We start from the raw sequence: 18760 nt of genomic DNA, 5'->3' as shown, positions 1-18760 counted from the left end.
CACGTGACGTCACATCCTTAGCAGAGAGTTTTTCCCAGTGGAGTTGCCGTAGCATTTCCGGTGCGAATGTAAGTTACTTTTTTTTTTTTTTTACAAAAGACGAGGAAAAGCTTACCAATTAATTTAGTTCAGTGCAATTTGGCGACTAATGTATACTACACGACCAATTTCCAGGCCATAAAAAGTAAGGTATCTGCTGAATTAGGTGAGATAATGTGGGGGTTGGTATCGCTCCAATGTGTTTACACTACTACATTGAAATATTGTAATTATTGCTCTTTTAATGAGAATAACTAATTTGCATTATCGATTAAGAGAATTACAGAGGTGTGACTTGTGCAATGGGGTCCACTGTCATATTGCAGCTAAAAAAGTGCCTGAGGACCGCTTTACCTTTCATTAATCAAGGATCTCCAGTTTCCCTTGTGTTGCCTTATGCCAAACTTCTTCAGTGCTACCGGGGCTTTAACTCCAGCCCTGGATTGAGACAACCAAGCAACGTCAACACTGGACAGACCTATGTGCAGGGTGGACTGAAAAAAAGCACCTCGAGGCAGAGGACACAAGAATTATGGGACAGAGTCACAGATGGAAGAGGAAAGAACTGTACTCCAAGAATACAAAAGGCTTTCATCCCAAAATCTGTGTTTTCTGCTGGAACGGCAAAGAAGACCACAGAGATGCTGAAGAGGAAGGCAGATTCCTCCTCAGGGGAAGATCATCGTCCTGATGACCTTGCAAGGAGGTTGACCAGGGGAGAAGGTTGGTACAATTACAAGTGACTGCTATATTACATTACAACTGGACTATACTGTACTAATACAGTTTGACCTAGATAACAACATTAGAAATCTTTGTGACTAATGGCATGATTTTTGACAGGAAAGCTGCCACCTCCCGATAAGCCACTGTCTGTTGAGGAGTGGAAGAAACTAAAGGAGTCTCTGGGAAGTTCAGCACAATTCGAAATTCAGATGTTATCTTCATTGCTGCACAACAGGCCAGAGTTGGGTATTGCAAAGTAAGACAACATTATTTTGCAAATTACTGCAGGTTTTCATAACATCCTTTTAGCGTTTAGTCACAAACCTTCTCACATTGTCTATCTTTCCTTAGATCCCTGCTGACATTTGTAGCCACGGAATCAGGTACCCTCTCATATGAGTTGCTGCTACGGTACTTGGCACTATGTGTCAATGGCAATCACGACACGGAAGTATTTGATGTCTATGACATCATGCGAATGAGTTTCCCTTCTTTGGATACTGGAGCCTGTACTCTTTTTATTCGGTCTTTCAGCCGCACTGCAAGGTGGAAAGAAGCCCTCAGCATCCTACGGTACTTAAAGAAAGTGAGCAAGTTTTTTCTTATAAAAGGAGCTTGTATGTGTGTCTTATCAGAACTGTATCATCATCTAGTTTTACTCTCATCGCTGCAGGTCGTTACGCCATCACCAGCTAATTATGGCAACATAATTGCTGCAGCAATGCTAAATGATGACCTGATCACTGCCTGGACTCTTTATGACGAATTAATGGCAAAGGGGCTGATTCCACAACAAGAGACTTGGAGGTGTTTGTTTAAGAGAGTGTGCAAAGAGGAAGTAAAAACCATGTTGCCGAGTGAGCAGCAGAAGAGGCTGTTGGGAATTCTGCTGAACCTGAGAAACAACCAGGTTTACCCGCAGCTGAGCCTTGCCAGCAGCATCAAGATGTGGTTTGAAAGGTAGGACAGTATATTTGCAGTATTTTCTTTTGTATACTGTTTTCATCAGCGTTTGGTACATTTTAAATTTTTCACACTTTTTTTTTTCTTTGCTTTTCACATTCGAACCGATATGTTACCAATTCCGAGTACCTGGTTAACGATGCTGGTACTCAACGGTACCGATTTTTGGTACTTTTGTGTGTGTTAATAAATGTTAATTGTTAAGTAATACAATTACATTTATTGTGAATTTAACATTTAACAGTAAGCTGATAATGATAACTGTCTTGTCTAGTTGGTATATATTGTTTCATACATTTGAAGTCGCCATACTAATCGTAATCACTAGCATGTATATGGCAAAACCAAGGTAAATTAGCATTGTGCTCACTTATTTGTTTGTTAGCTGATCATTAAACATGTTGTCAGTTGATTTCATGATTGTTGAACTTGAAAATGCAATTTCGGAAGAAATTGCTGTGAATGCTGAAAAGCCCAAGCCAACCTGAAATGCTAACAGGTAGCAGCACACTAGCCAGATAACGCTAATGTTAACATGCTAACAGTTAATGTGCATCAACTATCAAAGTATATGATGCTGAGGTGTATACCGGCAAAATTAGCTTAAACAAAACTAACACACTAGCATTTGAGTAATATTAGGAAGGAGTATTTTGCCTTTGGAACAGTTCGAATTGGTTAAGAATTGTGGAAGTACTAATACTTTTTCTTGCAGAATACGTGTTACGAACAATTGGGAAATCCAGAAAAACTAGGAATTTTGGGATATAAAAAATTAATAGCCTGAATTTCCTGAAGAAGTGGAATGTTTTGATGGTGGAATTTGAAATCGTCGAAACTTGTGGGAGAAGTAGTCAAAAGAAAAAAGTGTGGAAACTGTTACATTCAAAAGTGGGAATTACGGGAAACCTGGAATTTTTGGAAGTAAAAAAAATGTTAGTGTGAATGTCCAGGATGATTAAAATGTGATGCAGATTGAATGGTTTGAATCGGCTTGTGATATGTGAACATTTGAAAGCTTGCCTATTAATTTTTAATGAGACAAAAATTCCCTGAAAACTTGGAATTGCTGCTAATCTGGGAATTTTGGGAAGATAAAAAAATGTTAGCCCAATTACTTCGTCTTGAAGCAATTTATGCAACATAGGCCTACTACCTAGTTGCAAACAGCAGAAGCACTGTTGAGTTGAGAGAATATAGCATTAGATCTTTTTATTCAAAAATGTTTTTTTTACCGTATTGAAACAAGATTATACCTTAATATTACATTAGTTAATGAATCAATCCTATATTATGTGCTTCAAACTGTTGTCAGTCAGTTAAGTCATTCAATAAATTAAGTCCACTATACATATCCAATGTAGCCAAAATAAATCATTAATCAAACATCATATTTTATGATTTTTAAACACCAAAAGGTGGAAATTTCTGTTTCTGACAACACTTCTTCTATTTCCAGTATTCCAGGACAGCACTGGAGAGGAACTTGGAGCAGCGCTACCCCAAAGTACGACTGACTTGAGCATTTACTAACAATTGTTTTCTTTCATTCTTTATTAATCTTTAAATGGAAAACCTAAAGGGGAAATTCACTTTTTTTTTAGGAATTTTGGCTGTCCTTTACAATCATTATGAGAGACAAGAAGACAAAAGTTTTTTAATTTTTTTTGCATTCAAATTTGTAATAATCTGCTTGTCCTAGGTGGCTAGCAATGCAGCTAATGGGAGCAATCAATTCTACCTCTAAATCACTTAAACAATGAATCCAAAAACGCCAACAATACCTCATTTACGTTCCGTAACCTGTATAATAACCATGCTGTAGCGACATTGTTATTGTAAGAGCAAACATGTAAGAACTCTTTTTTTTCCCAGCCTAATAACACATCGGCATGCCACGTCATTAGCTGTAAACTAGCTCCGGCAAGAGGTAAGCTAGCTCCTACGTCAGTACCCAAATCTCTTCTGAGTTTGTAACGCACAATGCGATAGGACACCAATCTGTACTGACTGAAAAACATTAACAATTGTATTATAGTATCTGTAAAGTATCATTTCATGTTTTGTTTTTAAACAGCTAGCTCGACAGTATACGTACTGTATTTGTAATAACAAGCATGCATGCTACGTGTATCATAATCAATATTATAGTGACTCACTCGATAGACAGTTGTTTGTTTGGTCCAGTTGGATGGGGATGTATTTTCCGGTTTATTTTAGGTAAGCACTCAATTTATGTCGGGATAGATTGGTTCCAAGTTCCACATTTACACCGTGAACAAGTCACACTGACCTCACTCTCGGCTTCGGTCTGCTCTATTTCACCCTTCCTTTGTACTCGCTTCTATAAGCAACAGTTCATTGTCCATATATTCAGCTTCACAAAACTATGGTTGTGAATCAGAAAAAACCTTCTTCGTCTTCTACAAACCCTGTTTCCATATGAGTTGGGAAATTGTGTTGGATGTAAATATAAACGGAATACAATGATTTGCAAATCATTTTCAACACATATTCAGTTGAATATGCTACAAAGACAACATATTTGATGTTCAAACTGATAAACTTTTTTTTTTTTGCAAAAAATCATTTACTTTAGAATTTGATGCCAGCAACACGTGACAAAGAAGTTGGGAAAGGTGGCAATAAATACTGATAAAGTTGAGGAATGCTCATCAAACACTTATTTGGAACATCCCACAGGTGTGCAGGCTAATTGGGAACAGGTGGGTGCCATGATTGGGTATAAAAACAGCTTCCCAAAAAATGCTCAGTCTTTCACAAGAAAGGATGGGGCGAGGTACACCACTTTGTCCACAACTGCGTGAGCAAATAGTCAAACAGTTTAAGAACAACGTTTCTCAAAGTGCAATTGCAAGAACTTTAGGGATTTCAACATCTACGGTCCATAATATCATCAAAAGGTTCAAAGAATCTAGAGAAATCACTCCACGTAAGCGGCATGGCCGGAAACCAACATTGAATGACCGTGACCTTCGATCCCTCAGACGGCACTGTATCAAAAACCGACATAAATCTCTAAAGGATATCACCACATTGGCTCAGGAACACTTCAGAAAACCACTGTCACTAAATACAGTTTGTCGCTACATCTGTAAGTGCCAGTTAAAGCTCTACTATGCAAAGCGAAAGCCATTTATCAACACATCCAGAAACGCCGCCGGCTTCTCTGGGCCCGAGATCATCTAAGATGGACTGATGCAAAGTGGAAAAGTGTTCTGTAGTCTGACGAGTCCACATTTCAAATTGTTTTTGGAAATATTCGACATCGTGTCATCCGGACCAAAGGGGAAGCGAACCATCCCGACTGTTATCGACGCAAAGTTCAAAAGCCAGCATCTGTGATGGTATGGGGGTGCATTAGTGCCCAAGGCATGGGTAACTTACACATCTGTGAAGGCACCATTAATGCTGAAAGGTACATACAGGTTTTGGAACAACATATGCTGCCATCTAAGCGCCGTCTTTTTCATGGACGCCCCTGCTTATTTCAGCAAGACAATGCCAAGCCACATTCAGCACGTGTTACAACAGCGTGGCTTCGTAAAAAAAGAGTGCGGGTACTTTCCTGGTCCGCCTGCAGTCCAGACCTGTCTCCCATCGAAAATGTGTGGCGCATTATAAAGCGTAAAATACGACAGCGGAGACCCCGGACTGTTGAACGACTGAAGCTCTACATAAAACAAGAATGGGAAAGAATTCCACTTTCAAAGCTTCAACAATTAGTTTCCCCAATCGTTTATTGAGTGTTGTTAAAAGAAAAGGTGATGTAACACAGTGGTGAACATGCCCTTTCCCAACTACTTTGGCACGTGTTGCAGCCATGAAATTCTAAGTTAATTATTATTTGCAAAAAAAAAATAAAGTTTATGAGTTTGAACATCAAATATCTTTTAGTGCATTCAATTGAATATGGGTTGAAAAGGATTTGCAAATCATTTTATTCCGTTTATATTTACATCTAACACAATTTCCCAACTCATATGGAAACAGGGTTTGTATTACCAAGTTTGCCTTGATTAGAAAACACAAGTGTTTGTTTCCGGAAGTAGGTACACACATTTGTTGCAGAAAGTCAGAAGTGCGCTGCTATGGAAACGGAAATAATGCAATGAAAGAAGTTCCAGCAATGCTTAAAATGACCAATATATGGTAAATATTGCATATATTACATATTGTTATGAATGTGTCTGTTACTACTATATATATAGGCTTGCAGGGTGTATACAAAATGTTGATTTTTTTTAAGAGGGCTGTGAAGGCTACAATGGTGAGTCCCATTAGCCGCATCTTTCAAGCAATTTTTATCATCTTTAGAATCCTAAAACGACTGGAAAACGACTTCCGGACGGCTTCGAAGGGATTCTGGACCACCATCCGCCGCCTCAGGAAGGAGAAGCAGTGCACTATCAACACCGTGTATGGTGAGGATGGTGTTCTGCTGACCTCGACTGCGGATGTTGTGGATCGGTGGAGGGAATACTTCGAAGACCTCCTCAATCCCACCAACACGTCTTCCTCTGAGGAAGCAGTGCTTGGGGAATCTGTGGTGGGCTCTCCTATTTCTGGGGCTGAGGTTGCTGAGGTAGTTAAAAAGCTCCTCGGTGGCAAGGCCCCGGGGGTGGATGATATCCGCCCGGATTTCTTTAAGGCTCTGGATGCTGTGGGGCTGTCTTGGTTGACAAGACTCTGCAGCATCGCGTGGACATCGGGGGCGATACCTCTGGATTGGCAGACCGGGGTGGTGGTTCCTCTCTTTAAGAAGGGGAACCGGAGGGTGTGTTCTAACTATCGTGGGATCACACTCCTCAGCCTTCCCAGTAAGGTCTATTCAGGTGTGCTGGAGAGGAGGCTACGCCGGATAGTCGAACCTCGGATTCAGGAGGAACAGTGTGGTTTTCGTCCTGGTCGTGGAACTGTGGACCAGCTCTATACTCTCGGCAGGGTCCTTGAGGGTGCATGGGAGTTTGCCCAACCAGTCGACATGTGTTTTGTGGACTTGGAGAAGGCATTCGACCGTGTCCCTCGGGAAGTCCTGTGGGGAGTGCTCAGAGAGTATGGGGTATCGGACTGTCTGATCGTGGCGGTCCGCTCCCTGTATGATCAGTGCCAGAGTTTGGTCAGCATTGCCGGCAGTAAGTCGGACACGTTTCCAGTGAGGGTTGGACTCCGCCTAGGCTACCCTTTGTCACCGATTCTGTTCATAACTTTTATGAAAAGAAGTTCTAGGCGCAGTCAAGGCGTTGAGGGGATCTGGTTTGGTGGCTGCAGGATTAGGTCTCTGCTTTTTGCAGATGATGTGGTCCTGATGGCTTCATCTGGCCAGGATCTTCAGCTCTCGCTGGATCGGTTCGCAGCTGAGTGTGAAGCGACTGGGATGAGAATCAGCACCTCCAAGTCCGAATCCATGGTTCTCGCCCGGAAAAGGGTGGAGTGCCATCTCCGGGTTGCGGAGGAGACCCTGCCCCAAGTGGAGGAGTTCAAGTACCTCGGAGTCTTGTTCACGAGTGAGGGAGGAGTGGATCGTGAGATCGACAGGCGGATCGGTGCGGCGTCTTCAGTAATGCGGACGCTGTATCGATCCGTTGTGGTGAAGAAGGAACTGAGCCAGAAGGCAAAGCTCTCAATTTACCGGTCGATCTACGTTCCCATCCTCACCTATGGTCATGAACTTTGGGTTATGACCGACAGGACAAGATCACGGGTACAAGCGGCCGAAATGAGTTTCCTCCGCCGGGTGGCGGGGCTCTCCCTTAGAGATAGGGTGAGAAGCTCTGCCATCCGGGGGGAGCTCAAAGTAAAGCCGCTGCTCCTCCACATCGAGAGGAGCCAGATGAGGTGGTTCGGGCATCTGGTCAGGATGCCACCCGAACGCCTCCCTAGGGAGGTGTTTAGGGCACGTCCGACCGGTAGGAGGCCACGGGGAAGACCCAGGACACGTTGGGAAGACTATGTCTCCCGGCTGGCCTGGGAACGCCTCGGGATCCCCCGGGAGGAGCTGGACGAAGTGGCTGGGGAGAGGGAAGTCTGGGCTTCCCTGCTTAAGCTGCTGCCCCCGCGACCCGACCTCGGCTAAGCGGAAGAAGATGGATGGATGGAGAATCCTAAAAAAAAAAGACGTGTGTTGTCTCTCATAATGATAATGAACGATCTGCAAAATTCCAGAAAAAGTGCAGTACCCCTTTATTTAAATCTTCTGTTTGTGTGTGCATAGGGGTCTGTGCAAGAGTTGTGGAACCAAGTTAGAATCCATTCAGCTGACCGATGAGGAGTACCAACAGCTGAGAGCCAGAGTCATGACTGATATCATCCAGGGACGAGACGTTTTTAAAAAGACGACACCGGAGGTTTGTTTTATGAGTTACACATTAATCCCTCGTTTATCGCTGTTATTTGGTTCCGGATGTGACCGCGATAAATGAAAATCTGTGAAGTAGGAAGTCATTAATTATATATTTTATATTCTCATAGGTAGCGCATAAAAACTGTTCACGACCGTCTACATAGATTTTTTTTAACAATAAAAAGCCCCTAACATGAAATAGCACCCTTTAGTCAATTTTTCTCTCCTCTAATCCAATACAGTAATGCTACCTGAGGCTGAGCCAATCAGTGGCCACGATATTGAACAGTGTGATCTGACTGGTTAGGTCTCATTTAGTGGCCAATACCACTGCAGTATTGATATTTTTAGTTCATTAGCCATTTTATGTTTGAAAATGCCTAATTTAGGGCAAAACATTTGGAGAATATGCCAAAAACAAAGAAATCAGAAATGTTGTGTGAAGCCGCAATATTTGAAGTTCTATGTGGCAAGGGACGAATGACTGTCTGTTTTTGATCATTATTAGCACCAGCAACTAAAATGAATGCACATTAAAGATGGGCACCTCAAGATTCCATTCGATTCCGATTTTTGGGGTGACGATTTGATTCGGAATCGATTCTCGGTTCAACATGACTTTTGTAATATATTATCAGGTAATACAATTATAATAACACCTTTTCAAAACTGGTTACAATAGCTCCTTTTGGCTGCTAACATACGACCTGTAACAACACGCGCAGTGTTGGCCTAAAAACCTATTTCAAAAAATATATTATTTGCATTTTATTTACAAAAATCACAGAATATTTATAAATCTACTAAAATAAAACAGAGCAACCCCAACACCAACCCAACTTTACAATACTTAGGATATACATTTACAAAGCAATTTTAAAAGGAACAGCAAAATTAATAAAAACAACAGACCGTATCAATGATAATAGTATCAATAATACTTTTTCAAAATTATTTTATTTTTTAAGTTGCAAAAAATAATTCTAAATATTTTTCTTGATTCTCCAAAATTATGAATCGATTTAAAATTGGAATAAATAAAAATGGCGATTTGGTTGTGAATCGATTTTTTTGCGCACCCCAAATGCTCATTTTTAATGTGTCCTGACATTTCAAAATGGATTCATGAAATCCTAAACAAACCAATACAGCCACTTTCTTCTACTAGATGGTGTCATTTGCACGCATATACTGTAGCTGCAGTTGCTTGAAGTGTATCTGTAAGAGGAGGAGAGTGTAAGTATCAAAGGTGCATTTAAGGATTTCGGTGAGGAGCAAAAGTTGCGCAGTTCCAAAAATGCATGATTTTGCATGCTTAATTAGCAAAACAAATCACATTTGCGTGAATTTATTGGAATATTCTTTTTGATGAGGGTGCGGTCAATTTTGTTGAATGTGACTTTAATTGGACCGCCTCTATTGTTATGTTTTCATCTTATTTACATGCATACTGCAAATACAAATAGTGCTGCTGTAGTGCTTTTTTGCAGTGCAAGATTTATGTGTGCAAGTGCAGATGTATTCAGGGTTGTGTGTGTGTGCGCGTGTGGGAACACGTGTGTTGGAAGCAGTCATATTACCCACAGCAGCACAATGAGCTGGTCTCACATATCAGCTCTGGAAAGTCCCTGGATAATTGCACCAGATGTAGACTCCCTGTCGCTCGTCTTCCCTACTCTGTCTTTACTACTTCCCTTTTTAAGTTGAAATATACCTAGCTGTACGAACAAGAATTAGGTACAAACCCCGTTTCCATATGAGTTGGGAAATTGTGTTGGATGTAAATATAAACGGAATACAATGATTTGCAAATCCAAAACCAGGTGTGAATGAATGATGGGTTTTTAACATGTAAAGCGACTTTGGGTACTTAGAAAAGCGCTATATAAATCCCAGGTATAAATAAATCCTTTTCAACCCATATTCAATTGAATGCACTAAAAAGACAAGATATTTGATGTTCAAACTCATAAAGTTTATTTTTTTTTTGTAAATAATAATTAACTTAGAATTTCATGGCTGCAACACGTGCCAAAGTAGTTGGGAAAGGGCATGTTCACCACTGTGTTACATCACCTTTCCTTTTAACAACACTCAGTAAACGTTTGGGAACTGAGGAGACACATTTTTTAAGCTTCTCAGGTGGAATTCTTTCCCATTCCTGCTTGATGTACAGCTTAAGTTGTTCAACAGTCCGGGGGTCTCCGTTGTGGTATTTTAAGCTTCATAATGCGCCACACATTTTCAATGGGAGACAGGTCTGGACTACAGGCAGGCCAGTCTAGTACCCGCACTCTTTTACTATGAAGCCACATTGATGTAACACGTGGCTTGGCATTGTCTTGCTGAAATAAGCAGGGGCGTCCATGGTATTGTTGCTTGGATGGCAACATATGTTGCTCCAAAACCTGTATGTACCTTTCAGCATTAATGGCGCCTTCACAGATGTGTAAGTTACCCATGTCTTGGGCACTAATACACCCCCATACCATCACAGATGCTGACTTTTCAACTTTGCGCCTATAACAATCCGGATGGTTCTTTTCCTCTTTGGTCCGTAGGACACAACGTCCACAGTTTCCAAAAACAATTTGAAATGTGGACTCGTCAGACCACAGAACACTTTTCCACTTTGTATCAGTCCATCTTAGATGAGCTCAGGCCCAGCGAAGCCGACGGCGTTTCTGAGTGTTGTTGATAAATGGTTTTCGCCTTGCATAGGAAAGTTTTAACTTGCACTTACAGATGTAGCGACCAACTGTAGTTACTGACAGTGGGTTTCTGAAGTGTTCCTGAGCCCATGTGGTGATATCCTTTACACACTGATGTCGCTTGTTGATGCAGTACAGCCTGAGGGATCGAAGGTCACGGGCTTAGCTGCTTACGTGCAGTGATTTCTCCAGATTCTCTGAACCCTTTGATGATATTACGGACCGTAGATGGTGAAATCCCTAAATTCCTTGCAATAGCTGGTTGAGAAAGGTTTTCCTTAAACTGTTCAACAATTTGCTCACGCATTTGTTGACAAAGTGGTGACCCTCTCCCATCCTTGTTTGTGAATGACTGAGCATTTCATGGAATCTACTTTTATACCCAATCATGGCACCCACCTGTTCCCAATTTGCCTGTTCACCTGTGGGATGTTCCAAATAAGTGTTTGATGAGCATTCCTCAACTTTATCAGTATTTATTGCCACCTTTCCCAACTTCTTAGGGGCGGCTTGGCGTAGTGGGTAGAGCAACCGTGCCAGAAACCTGAGGGTTGCAGGTTCGCTCCCCGCCTCTTACCATCCAAAATCGCTGCCGTTGTGTCCTTGGGCAGGACACTTCACCCTTGCCCCCGGTGCCACTCCCACCGGTGAATGAATGATGAATGATAGGTGGTGGTCGGAGGGGCCGTAGGCGCAAATTGGCAGCCACGCTTCCGTCAGTCTACCCCAGGGCAGCTGTGGCTATGAAAGTAGCTTACCACCACCAGGTGTGAATGAATGATGGGTTCTCACTTCTCTGTGAAGCGCTTTGAGTGTCTAGAAAAGCGCTATATAAATCTAATCCATTATTATTATTATTATTATTCTTTGTCACGTGTTGCTGGCATCAAATTTGAAAGTTAATGATTATTTGCAAAAAAAAATTTCTTATCAGTTTGAACATCAAATATGTTGTCTTTGTAGCATATTCAACTGAATATGGGTTGAAAATGATTTGCAAATCATTGTATTCCGTTTATATTTACATCTAACACAATTTCCCAACTCATATGGAAACGGGGTTTGTATATCAATTTGAATTAATTTAGAATTTTCTCTAATTTACACTCGATCACATGCATATTCAAATACATACAGTACATACTGTACAGCCGCATTAATAGTTGCTTTAATGTCCCCTTTAGCAAAAAACCTAAAGGAATGTTACCAATTCTGTCAAGAAGAGTAGACAAATATCTATTATTATATATATAGTTTGGAAGTGAAACTTCAGGGGATATTTAACTAATACATGTGTATATATTTAAAAATATATGTATAATTTGAAAAAATGTGAAAAAAAACTAAATACATTCAAACTTTGTGTTGTATAATTGTTCCGCACTGGAAAAAGATGAATGAATAGATGAATAAAATCTATATAAATACACAAAACAATCTGCAAATAAAAATGATCAAGGACCCATAATTGATATTCTAAATGTGTGTTGAATAACTTTTTACAACCTTTGTAGGAACAACACTAGGACATTTTTGGTTATATCACCAGAGAAATACTATAAACATTTCTTCTTTCAGGTCACATTTATTTTTGACTGTGTTTGTGTGTGCGTGCATGGGTGTGTGTGTGTGTGCACATTTGTGTTCGTGCGTGCGAGAGAGAGAGAGTGTGCACACAGTTTCAAGTCCAGGGGAATTCACAGAAGTCTATTTCCACACGGCTGCTATCTAAAAGTGAAAACACAAACACTTTTTCCATGCGGGAGCGTAGCACAATGTACTAAAGCTGGAACTCAGTATTTGAAAGTGAAAGACCACATACTCTGTAATATCATACATTGCATCGTCTGTAAATAGTCACTGTCCAAATATGATTCAACAACCGACACTTGAACTGTTTGCTGTATTTTTAGGCAAAGCTGAAATTTATTTTAAAGCATTTCCAAGATGTTAATATTCTTTCCTATATATTTACTGTATAATAGCAATCAAGTTAGTCAAGTTGGACGGCGGTTTTGGATCTCTAAATCAACAATAAGATGTTTTCTCTTGAAGATATTTTTATACAATAATACATATTTATGAATTTTGTTCATTGTGTAAGGCAGAGGTCTTCAACAGTTTCCAGGCCAAGGGCCCCCAAACTGATGGAGAAAAGGAGCTGGGACTTCAAACCTGTATAAAATTGTGTTTTAAATTAAAATGGTCCTAAAGGTATCTTGTTATTGTGCAATACTAAGATATGAAAATAATACAGTTTAGCGCTTACAATAGCTATCTGGCAACTTGAGTGCTAATCACTAGCTGGCAGCTAGCACCACTAATTGCTAGCTGGTAACTAGTGCACTAATCACTAGTTGACAGCTAGCGCTGCTAATCCTAAACTAACAACGAGTGCGCTTATCGGTAGTTATCTTAAATGCTAACATGAATATATAATAATATAATATCATTATTTATTCATTCATTATTATATATAAAATATTATTATTGATTCATGTATTTATCTTAAACCTGCAAGGTACAGTAAGTAGTGTGGCCATGCCACTTCCATTTATAAACTACACGATAGTGTGTTGGATCAAAGTTAACGCATATTCAAGACGTTTTATTTTGTGAAAATTTGCACAGGTGAATATAAAGAAATATATTTTTAAAAAGTCCAAATCAACCACAAATTTAGCCACCCTTCTGTGGTACCTCTGCAGGCCCCTTTGCGCAGGCAACCCCAACTTTTTTGCACCAGGGATTGGTTTAATGTAAGCATTATTTTCACGGACTGGCCTTCCATGTGTGGTAAATAAATACAGCAAAAATAAGAGCATGAAAATTGCAACTGACCAAAACTATGAATTAGTAGGAGTACTGACATTTTCCTTTTGCAAAAAAGCTTTCCAAAGACGTGATACACTGTATGTCATTGTTGAGGACAAGAGCATAGATATATAATAAAAATAGATGCACTTCCATTAGTTCCAATGGATTTATATGGCTTTTTATAATTTTCTATTTCTATTTCTAGAAACTTGAGGGTTCCTGGTTTGATTCCAGCTTCCGCCATCCTAGTCACTGCCGTTGTGTCCTTGCTCCCAGTGTCACCCACACTGATTTAATTGTATCTTAACATGTAGATAATGGGTTTCACAGTGTAGGCGCTTTGAGTCTCTAGAGAAAAAGCGCTATATAAATATAATTAACTTCACCTACTAGGCCAAGAGAGATGTGTATTTTCTTCCTTCAGCACACTTATTATATGCAACAATTTAGCACACTTGCACTTTAGCACTATACCACTCTGTCCTGAGCTAAGGTCATGCAGCATCCTACTGTTTTATATACGTCTCCATATTATTTTATTTTTATTATTACATCTGAGTCTGTATATTTTATTGTACTGTTTGTCTGATTTTGGTGCTGTCAAACCAAACTTTTCATGGGCCTTGTTGCTTGCCGGGGACGGCAGATGGAAATTTGCTTTTGGCCACAATCTGGCACATTTACATGCTATATGTTAATTAATTATTGTGCATTGTCACTTCCTATCAAAAGTTGTATTATACACTGATGAAGCTTATTGGTGTGTCTGGTGGGACAGGCGAAAGTTAAGTTGGAGAAAATTTGGTTGTTTTCTGTGCGGCCCTGTCGCAAATGTGTCATGGACCGGTGGTCGTGGACCACTGCCCTAGGGGTTGCGGTGCCCCTTGTTGAAGGGCTCTGTTGTAAGGTATGTTCGATTTCACTGATTGTTGTCAGTATGGCGCTTATTTATTTTCTGCTATTTTGACACATCAAAGTATATGCATGCTAAATGTTTATTTAACCATTAATTTCTCTGTCCTGTCTTTTATTTCCATTTGAATGTTTCAAATTATCCAAGCCGTTACAATTTTCTTTAGGTGAAAAATTTCTTATATCCATCCATTTTTCCATCCATTTTCTACCGCTTGTCCCTTTCAGAGTTGCGGGGGGGGTGCTGGAGCCTATCTCAGCTGCATTCGGGCGGAAGGCAGGGTACACCCTGGACAAGTCGCCACCTCATCGCAGGGCCAACACAGATAGACAGACAACATTCACTCTCACATTCACACACTAGGGCCAATTTAGTGTTGCCAATCAACCTATCCCCAGGTGCATGTCTTTGGAGATGGGAGGAAGCCGGCGTATCCGGAGGGAACCCACACAGTCACGGGGAGAATATGCAAACTCCATACAGAAAGATCCCGAGCCCGGGATTGAACTCAGGACCTTCGTATTGTGAGGCATATGTACTAACACCTGTGCCACATTTTTAAAAATAAAACTTAAATCTAATTTCATCCATCCATTTGTATTTTCGAAAGTCCTGGGTTTGATCCTCGGGTCGGGGTCTTTCTGTGTGGAGTTCTCTCCGGGTACTGCGGCTTCCTCCCACCCCCAAAGACATGCACCTGGGGATAGGTTGATTGGCAACACTAAATTGACCCTAGAGTGTGAATGTAGTCTGTCTATCTGTGTTGGCCCTGCGATGAGGTGGCGACTTGTCCAGGGTGTACCCTGCCTTCGGCCCGAATGCAGCTGAGATAGGCTCCAGCACCCCCCCGCAACTCTGAAAGGGACAAGCGGTAGAAAATGGATGGAAAAATGGATGGATATAAGAAATGTTTCACCTAAAGAAAATTGTAACGGCTTGGATAATTTGAAACATTCAAATGGAAATAAAAGATAGGACAGATAAATTAATGGTTAAATAAACATTTAGCATGCATATACTTTGATGTGTCAAAATAGCAGAAAATAAATAAGCGCCATACTGACAACAATCAGTGAAATCGAAGATACCTTACAACAGAGCCCTTCAACAAGGGGCACCGCAACCCCTAGGGCAGTGGTCCACGACCACCGGCTCCAAACGGGACAACGACTCCAAACGGGACAAGCGGTGGAAAATGGATGGATGGGCATTTGTATTGTACTAAAAGGAATTCAGGTGAAATAAATTGTTCAATTGTTTAATTTTTCAAAAATCAAAACAGAATTTTACATATTTTCCTAAAACCCCTGTCAAGCCATGATTCGAATCCAGTACTTCTGCTATACGCCCAGCACTAACACAATTAATTGCAGCGCAGGGGATTTAGGGAATATCCAGGGAAATTTGTCATTATATTATTTTTAGTGACAGAGCAGGGAGAGACTAGGAATGCATTTGCGGTAAAATTTCATACAAAGCATTCAATAATTGACATTTTACATGTGCTTATTCATGCAAAACAGGGGGCCCCCATGGATCGCGGGGCCCACACACCGTGTGTGATCTGCATATAGGGAGGGGCAGCCCAACAAATTGGGCCCATATTTAGTTTTAGGACAGCTTGAAAAGGTTTTCTTCTGCTTTTGCAAGACATAAATAATGCCGTTTACCATCAAAATGTGTCAATTGGAAGCAGTCTTATAGAGAACACAATTTTTTGTAACAGATGCTGCCAACGGGTCTTTTGTCAAGAACACTTATAACAAAAGACTAAAGTTCTATACTTTATTCCAACTTGATAAAATAGTTATAAAACTTCAGCCAATTCTTGTTTACAAAAATTATTGAAGATTGATAAGACATTCAAGCCCATGATGACAAGTGTATGTAAACCTCTAACTAGAAGTGTGTTTTCCCTCAGGAGTTGGAAAACTTCAAGGCATTTGTGGGGATGAGGCCGGCTTTTGATGTTGTTGTGGATGGACTAAATGTGGCGAATATCAACAAGGACAGAAGCAAATTTTCAGAGACGGTAAGAACACACACACAAACGCTCACATACACAATTATACAGAAAGTGACATGCAGTGTTTCCCCGTACATACTGTACGTTTGCGGCCCGCCACAAATACATCTGACACTCCCTGTTCACACTCAGTTATAGACACAATATAATGCACCGGAGGCCCTATGTAACTAGAGTTGCGTGGATTTTGTACTAAAAATAGAGGTACGTTCAAATCCAGAAAACTAAGTACACAATTAAAAATTCTGGCGTATTCAAATTTTGCACATTTATTTTTTACATCGCAATCAGCTTGAAGTTGGTCCCAGATGTCCAAGCCCCTTATAAATATACAAATCATATTGAATGTTGCCATGTGCCTGAACAAGCTGCCCAATCAGGTTTCAGTAGGACTCAGTAGGATGTGCCTTTTTCCCCTTATTCCAGCAAACTGTTTAAAGGGGAACTGCACTTTTGAAAATGTTGCCTTTCGTTCACAATCATCATATAAGACAAGAAGAACAATGTTTTTTTTATGCATTTTAATTTGTAAATAAACGCAAATAAAAGGCCGCTTATAACGGAGCCAATGGGAGGTCCTCTATTCCACCCATAAAACCCAATAAATAACCATCCCAAAAAGCGGCAACAATATTCCATTTACAGTTTCAATCAATCAATCAATGTTTATTTATATAGCCCTAAATCACAAGTGTCTCAAAGGGCTGTACAAGCCACAACGACATCCTCGGTACAGAGCCCACATACGGGCAAGGAAAACTCACCCCAGTGGGACGTCAATGTGAATGACTATGAGAAACCTTGGAGAGGACCGCATATGTGGGTAACCCCCGCCCTCTAGGGGAGACCGAAAGCAATGGATGTCGAGTGGGTCTGACATAATATTGTGAAAGTCCAACACATCAGCGAAAGTCCAGTCCATAGTGGGGCCAGCAGGAACCATCCAGAGCGGAGACGGGTCAGCAGCGTAGAGATGTCCCCATCCGATGGACAGGCTAGCGGTCCACCCCGGGTTGGGAGCAGAGTAGAAAAGAAAAGAAAAGAAACGGCAGATAAACTGGTCTAAAAAGGGAGTCTATTTAAAGGCTAGAGTATACAAATGAGTTTTAAGATGAGACTTAAATGCTTCTACTGAGGTAGCATCTCTAACTTTTACCGGGAGGGCATTCCATAGTATTGGAGCCCGAATAGAAAACGCTCTATAGCCCGCAGACTTTTTTTGGGCTCTGGGAATCACTAATAAGCCGGAGTTCTTTGAACGCGGATTTCTTGCCGGGACATATGGTACAATACAATCGGCAAGATAGGCAGGAGCTTGACCGTGTAGTATTTTATACGTAAGTAGTAAAACCTTAAAGTCGCATCTTAGGTGCACAGGAAGCCAGTGCAAGTGAGCCAGTATAGGCGTAATATAATCAAACTTTCTTGTTTTTGTCAAAAGTCTAGCAGCCGCATTTTGTACCATCTGTAATCTTTTAATGCTAGACATAGGGAGGCCCGAAAATAAAATGTTACAGTAATCGAGACGAGATGTAACGAACGCATGGATAATGATCTCAGCATCGCTTGTGGACAAAATGGAACGGATTTTAGCGATATTACGGAGATGAAAGAAGGCCGTTTTAGTAACACTCTTAATGTGTGACTCAAACGAGAGAGTTGGGTCGAAGATAATACCCAGATTCTTTACCGAGTCGCCTTGTTTAATTGTTTGGTTGTCAAATGTTAAGGTGGTATTATTAAATAGATGTCGGTGTTGAGCAGGACCGATAATCAGTATTTCCGTTTTCTTAGCGTTGAGTTGCAAAAAGTTAGCGGACGTCCATTGTTTAATTTCATTAAGACACGCCTCCAGCTGACTACAATCCGGCGTGTTGGTCAGCTTTAGGGGCATGTAGAGTTGAGTGTCATCAGCATAACAGTGAAAGCTAACACCGTATTTGCGTATGATGTCACCTAGCGGCAGCATGTAAATACTAAAGAGTGCAGGGCCAAGAACCGAACCCTGGGGAACTCCGCACGTTACCTTAACATAGTCCGAGGTCACATTGTTATGGGAGACACACTGCATCCTGTCAGTAAGATAAGAGTTAAACCAAGACAAGGCTAAGTCTGTCATCCCAATACGCGTTTTGATACGCTCTAATAAAATATTATGATCAACAGTATCGAAAGCGGCGCTAAGATCAAGAAGCAGCAAC

General features: G+C 40.8%; 1 protein-coding gene across 1 annotated transcript in view; it reads left to right on the top strand.

The window, feature by feature from the left end:
• Positions 1-6: 6 nt before the first annotated feature.
• The window catches only part of prorp (protein only RNase P catalytic subunit), a 33482-nt gene continuing 14728 nt past the window's right edge, over positions 7-18760 (top strand). Inside the window, exons 1-7 of the mRNA XM_062041676.1 lie at positions 7-762; positions 883-1021; positions 1117-1351; positions 1439-1725; positions 3188-3235; positions 7964-8096; positions 16455-16565. Coding sequence (XP_061897660.1) covers positions 342-762; positions 883-1021; positions 1117-1351; positions 1439-1725; positions 3188-3235; positions 7964-8096; positions 16455-16565 — 1374 coding nt within the window. The 5' untranslated portion in view covers positions 7-341. The remainder of the gene's footprint in view (positions 763-882; positions 1022-1116; positions 1352-1438; positions 1726-3187; positions 3236-7963; positions 8097-16454; positions 16566-18760) is intronic.

The sequence above is a fragment of the Entelurus aequoreus genome, linkage group LG03 (assembly GCF_033978785.1).
Source record: "Entelurus aequoreus isolate RoL-2023_Sb linkage group LG03, RoL_Eaeq_v1.1, whole genome shotgun sequence".
Taxonomy (NCBI): domain Eukaryota; kingdom Metazoa; phylum Chordata; class Actinopteri; order Syngnathiformes; family Syngnathidae; genus Entelurus; species Entelurus aequoreus.
The sequence above is the reverse complement of the archived record's forward strand: the minus strand, read 5'-3'. Positions and strand labels throughout refer to the sequence as shown.